Source organism: Brachyhypopomus gauderio, unplaced genomic scaffold, assembly GCF_052324685.1.
Source record: "Brachyhypopomus gauderio isolate BG-103 unplaced genomic scaffold, BGAUD_0.2 sc153, whole genome shotgun sequence".
In the NCBI taxonomy this organism is placed as follows: Eukaryota; Metazoa; Chordata; class Actinopteri; order Gymnotiformes; family Hypopomidae; genus Brachyhypopomus; species Brachyhypopomus gauderio.
In genome coordinates, this window is record NW_027506974.1 from 22,501 (window position 1) to 28,832 (window position 6,332).

The 6,332-nt window shown below is 48.9% G+C and overlaps 1 protein-coding gene across 1 annotated transcript in view; it reads left to right on the forward strand.

Moving 5' to 3' along the window:
• The window catches only part of mmp16a (matrix metallopeptidase 16a (membrane-inserted)), an 18,671-nt gene extending 13,173 nt beyond the window's left edge, over nucleotides 1-5,498 (forward strand). The window contains exons 4-6 of the mRNA XM_076994623.1: nucleotides 112-262; nucleotides 394-509; nucleotides 1,644-5,498. Coding sequence (XP_076850738.1) covers nucleotides 112-262; nucleotides 394-509; nucleotides 1,644-1,972 — 596 coding nt within the window. The 3' untranslated portion in view covers nucleotides 1,973-5,498. The remainder of the gene's footprint in view (nucleotides 1-111; nucleotides 263-393; nucleotides 510-1,643) is intronic.
• The last annotated feature ends 834 nt before the right edge of the window (nucleotides 5,499-6,332 follow it).

The following is a 6,332-nucleotide window of genomic DNA, read 5'->3' on the forward strand; positions in this document are numbered from 1 at the left end:
AGTTGAGCTGAATCACAGCACTTTTGTTTGGCCAACCAAAATGCACTCCAGAGAAATCACACAGTCCTGGCAGCTGTGCAGATGTTCACCTGAGACTGTGCCTGTGTGCAGGGAAGCAGTTCTGGGTGTTCAAGGACACCATGCTCCAGCCTGGTTACCCAAAGGACATCTCCATGTTCGGGAACGGCATGCCAGCACAGAGCATAGAGACTGCCGTCTGGTGGGAGGATGTAGCCAAGACCTACTTCTTCAAAGGGGACAGGTCAGTGTGTGTGTGTGTGTGTGTGTGTGTGTGTGTGTGTCTGTGTGTCTGTGTGTCTGTGCGTGTGCTTTGGTAAGCTTACTGCAACATCACCGTGACCATATTTTTGTGCATTAATTGCTTCTGAGCAGGTATTGGAGATATAATGAAGATATTCGGACCATGGATCCTGGCTACCCAAAGTCTATCACGGTGTGGAAGGGTGTTCCAGATTCGCCTCAGGGTGCCTTCGTTGACAAAGCCAATGGTACAAATTGTTCCATTAATTCATTACTACTAAATATATCTCACTGTAGTGTTATGTTCCGTCCTATAACTATAACTTCTGTTAGCATTTCAATGGTGGTCAGCACAGTATAGAATTTTCACTTTGTCCAACTGGAGAGTTTAAAGTAACCACAGGAGAGGCTTGTCGGTTAGCTTTTGGACTGTCCGATTGGATGTCCAGAGTGGGTGGTTCACATTTCATTGGTTGAAGCCGAGGGGCGGGTCCGTCTAACTTTGGCAAAGCTTATCGCTAGAGGTGTGCTGTTGGAAAGCCACACGCTAGCCATCTGTTCCCCCCTCGGTCTGCCAGATCCACACATGGGCGATAACGTTCACCAGAGCATGAAGGGTGGATCAATATTCCAGGGAAGTCATTTGGCTGACCACGCTCTGCAAGTGATCGCTAGCTTTCCGCTCGTCTGCTCTCCCTCCGGATCACCCGGATGCCACAGCGGACAGAAAATTGGCCCTGATTATCAGCCATTATTGTCACCCAACGAAGGGTTGTCAGTGACGGGGCGCTTCTCTCAGTCACGTCCACAGCGCAGGACGTGGGAGTTTTGTCTGACATGGTGACGGAGTTGCGTAGCTCTCCTGCCTGGGCGGGCGGTGCTGCTCACGATTTCTCCCGCCTCCTCCACCTCATCTCACTCTTTCCCGGGATGAATCTTTCAGGATTTTCGCCCCGCTGGACTGTAAACTCCTCCGAACCACCTCACACACCCCAGCAGCCCCCCGAGCCCCAGGAGTCCGACGGCCGCGGCTCCTAAGCCAGCCGGGCGAATCCTGTGTTCTCTCTTTTTCGGAAGAACATGCATGAATATTGCAGGCAGTTGGGGGGGAGTTCAGGCACACTGCCCCGCTGTGGATGTCACCAGCTCCCATTCGTCAAATTCACCAGGGAGCTGGAGTCACACACTCATCTCTCCACACGTTACAATGCCGGGAATGTGGAGCAGTGGGACACAACAGCCCACATACAGAGGAGAATAAAACTATTGTCACAGTGCTTGCATGCATAAGTTCAGCTGCCAACCGCATTGCTGGGCTTAAATAATCTATCTAGGCTCTGCGATAGCGTCATGTAAAAATAACACGTCTGAATGTCTTGCAGGCTTCACGTACTTCTACAAAGATAAAGAGTACTGGAAGTTCAACAACCAGAAACTTCGGGTGGAGCCGGGCTACCCTCGCTCCGTCCTTAAGGACTTCATGGGCTGCGACCTGACGCCCATCGACCCCGAGCGCCTCCCCACCGAGGACGTTGACATCGTCATTCAGCTGGACAACGAGGCCAGCACGGTGAAAGCCATCGCCATCGTCATCCCCTGCGTCCTGGCACTGTGCCTGCTGGTGCTGGTCTACACCGTGTTTCAGTTCAAGAGGAAGGGCACGCCCCGGCACATACTGTACTGCAAACGCTCCATGCAGGAGTGGGTGTGAGTCACTGCCCCGCCCAGGACTGACACTTCCTCCCAACCCCCCCCCCGGCTAATGCCGCGGTGGTACAGCCCACCTTAAACCTGCGGACTAGGGCCCTGACCTCACTCTGCCTCACTCTGGCTCTCTGGGGAGCAGAGAGGGCCATTGCAAAGAACTCCCCCTCCAGAAGAGGAGGTGCATTACTCCTTACTCTCAGCCTCTCGCCCATTGGTCCAGCGCCCTCTAAGACTAGGGGGGGTCTCAGTCCAGACTCCTCCAATGGTGCATTGCGTCGTCCTGTGTCAAATCAGGTCTTTACTGTTCTAAGTGGAAAAAGCTGGTCGCTATATCTTTAGGTTTTACTCCCAATTGCACGCTCATAAGAGAAAAAGGAGAAATACGCCCATTTTAAAGTTGCTGGAATTCAACAAGTACACGTCTTAAAAGTTTACCTTTTTTTTATCTTCTAGCCTTTTCTTTGACTTCAATCCATAACTTATTTTTTGAACCGAGGTATTTACAATTCCCTTTAAGCACTCATGAAGAAGAGCCCAAACCAAATAAAGACTTTCTCTGCAAAGAGGATTTTTTTGTTTATATATAATAATAATTTTTTTTTATCACTTTTCGTTTTTTTTTCTTCCCTGCTTATAATCTTCTGTAGTGATGAGAAGTGGGGGGGATTCTTGACTGTTGTGGCAGGAGCCAAAATATTCTGCAATATTTTTAACAGCTTTAATTATACATTGTGTTCCTCGTTTGCTCATCTTTTATTCTTTGCGTATTGATTTGGGGTTTTTTAGTTTGTTCATTTTTAGCAAGCCAGTGGGCCACACCTGTTGCTTGGCTCCCGCTGTCCTGTGACTGACAGGTCATGGTTAACCTAGTTTTGTGGATCTGCCCCGTGGCAGATTTGGGGGGGTCTGTAAGTGAAGTGTTTCATTGGGAGATGAGATCAAGGTTCAAGCCACTACATCAGCAAACACGTTCCTGCGACTGTCTGCTATATCAGTGGGAATCTGATGTAAATGGAAGGGCTTGAAGTGCTATAGTGCTTTAAAAGATCGCTTGTTCGTTCCTGTTTACCTGCCCTGCAACAAAGCTCGGAGTGTTGGTGCTCCCGTCAGACAGGAAGTGGCCACCGGGCAGCACACCGCGTGTCATCTCCTCTGGACGGCCTCGCTTAGGTGCAGCGCTGAGACCCCCTGGCACGGGTTCACTGCACAGGGGCTTAAACCCAGGACCCACGAGAACAACATCTCAGGACAGTGCTTGCGTGCGAGCATGCACGAGCGCTCGCATACGCGTCTGTGCCCTCTGACTGACAGCAGGACACGAAACATATGAACACACACACACGGAAAAAAAAATGCTTAAGTTGTTTTAAAAAATTACTTTCTGGGTGGAACTGCAGCTCCCATCACGCCTTGAGGCATGCGACTTGAACTTGGGCTCAGCCGACCACGCCAGATCTCACACTCTTCAAAATACTGTACCTTGCTTGCATTTTGCTTTGTTTTTATTTTATTTTATTTTATTTTTTTTACATTTTCTTTTCTCCTGGTACAATACAGAACAAACCTTTTATGATTTCAACCTCAAGGTACAAGTGGTACTCAAGTAAGCGGAGTTGTCATCAGGCATTTTTTTTGTTGTTGAGCGATATCACGAGAGCTATCTTGATGTGTCACTAGTTCAGTCTGAACGAGGGGATCCGATAAAGGTGTGGCACAGATGTTTGGCAAGTATGTGTGTCGATCATGCTAAAGTTCCACTCTTACGAGAACAAATGAGAGATATACAACTATATGTAAGACTTTGAATGAAGATGATGGAAATGGCTGGGCAGAAATAATAAACCGATTAGTATGGCAATAATGACTTTCTATACATTTTTTCTAATCTCAAGACTAACGTCTTTAACTGCACAGTGCTGACTGTTGCTCTGTCTTCTTACTTCTCGATCTGATCTCCCTGGTTTTCACTTCTAACTCACCGTCACTCTCAGGCTGTATCTCTCTTTCTTAGTCTCACTGTTGCTCTCTCTTGCTCTGTTTCTCTTTCTCTGTCTCACTGTCGCTCTCTCTAGCTGTATCTCTTTCTCTGTCTCACTGTCGCTCTCTCTAGCTGTATCTCTCTTTCTCTGTGTTCACACATGTGCTCAGTAGTTCCCAGAATCTCAATAGACAAAAAAACAAACAAGCAAAATGAAACAAATTCAGCCATTGTTTTATGTTGAAATACCATCACCAGAGGCTCAGACTATATGTCATGCAGTCATATTTCATATTGGATGAGAATCAAAACATCAAAAATGTAATCAGAGACATGTTTGTTATGACCACTCGCTGTCCTGGACAAAGAACCCATTTCAGTTAAATGCCACAAATGTTGGTCTAACATTAGAAGGCAGTAGCACGGATTTCAGTGTGGATTTTAACTGGCTTTAGTTTCTGTGATAAAAAGATATGAAAACTCTTGAATTATTGGTCTGAGGATTCAGTCTTAGGCCGATCCAGGGTTCAGTCTTAGGCCGATCCAGGGTTCAGTCTTAGACCGATCCAGGGTTCAGTCTTAGGCCGATCCAGGGTTCAGTCTTAGACCGATCCAGGGTTCAGTCTTAGACCGATCCAGGGTTCAGTCTTAGACCGATCCAGGGTTCAGTCTTAGGCCGATCCAGGGTTCAGTCTTAGACCGATCCAGGGTTCAGTCTTAGACCGATCCAGGGTTCAGTCTTAGACCGATCCAGGGTTCAGTCTTAGACCGATCCAGGGTTCAGTCTTAGGCCGATCCAGGGTTCAGTCTTAGACCGATCCAGAGTTCAGTCTTAGACCGATCCAGGGTTCAGTCTTAGACCGATCCAGAGTTCAGTCTTAGACCGATCCAGGGTTCAGTCTTAGGCCGATCCAGGGTTCAGTCTTAGACCTTTTCCATACTACTGTTTTAGACTCTTGGCTGAGCAGGAAGGGTTCATGTTTTTTTCTGGTTGGTGAGAGAATAAGAAATGGTGCTAACTTCACCTACACACTGGCAAAGTAAAATCTTGTGGTGCTGTTCTCTTCTTTAATTCAGAGAGGATTTACACACGAGTGGCTGGGGCCTGAGGAAGAATAATATGCTTACATTGATCACCAATCTTTACTGGTGCGTGATGCAATTTCTAATGGCTCACAGTTACCTTGGTTACTAGATATTTTTACTAGGGAAAGTATCAAGGGGTCATTCATTTTGAACAAGCTCCATATTTGAGTAGGATAGTGATTCATGTGTGGAGGCAGAAACGATCAGACGAACTTACTGGGGAAGCCAGTTATCCGTTTCCAGTACTGTTATTCATTTTTTAATCCAAACCCCTTTGTTGTTCCTCATGTTCACATTATCTATGGTTTTCTTCATATTCATAAGTTCAACTTTTTGCATTCACGACTGAAAAACACGGAGGGAACAATTTAGAAGACAAAAGTCTTCCTCACCATTTCATCATTGTCTCTTTGTGCTGTATCTTTTCAGGATACATGTTGTTGATCAATAAACATTTTTGAACGTATTTTCCACAAACTCTTGCATGTTTTTTTTTTCTCATATCATCTGTTTTTCTCATGTTTTCATATTAAGGGTGAGTCAGGCATACAGGTGACTGAGAGAGGGGAGGAGGTGAAGAGAGGGGAGGTGGTGGAGAGAGGGGAGATGGTGGTGGAGGGGTGATGGTGGTGGAGGTAGGGGAGGAGATGGAGGAGGGAGGGGAGGTGGTGGAGGAGGTGGTGGTGGTGGAGGACAGAGGGGGTGGTAGAGGGGAGGATGTGGTGGTGGGGAGGTGAAGGAGAGGAGGAGGTGGTGGAGAGAGGGGAGGAGGTGGAGGTGGTGGAGGGGAGGAGGTGGAGGAGAGAGGGGAGGAGGTGGTGGTGGTAGAGGGGAGGAGGTGGAGGAGAGAGGGGAGGTGGAGGTGGTGAGAGGGGAGGAGGTGGAGGAGAGAGGGGAGGAGGTGGTGGTGGAGGTGGTAGAGGGGAGGAGGTGGTGGAGAGAGGGGAGGTGGAGGTGGTGGTGGAGGTGGTAGAGGGGAGGAGGTGGTGGAGAGAGGGGAGGAGGTGGAGGTGGTGGAGGGGAGGAGGTGGAGGAGAGAGGGGAGGTGGAGGTGGTGAGAGGGGAGGAGGTGGAGGAGAGAGGGGAGGAGGTGGTGGTGGAGGTGGTAGAGGGGAGGAGGTGGTGGTGGAGGTGGTGGAGGGGAGGAGGTGGTGGAGAGAGGGGAGGAGGTGGAGGTGGTGGAGGTGAGGAGGTGGAGGAGAGAGGGGAGGAGGTGGTGGTGGTAGAGGGGAGGAGGTGGAGGAGAGAGGGGAGGTGGAGGTGGTGAGAGGGGAGGAGGTGGAGGAGAGAGGGGAGGTGG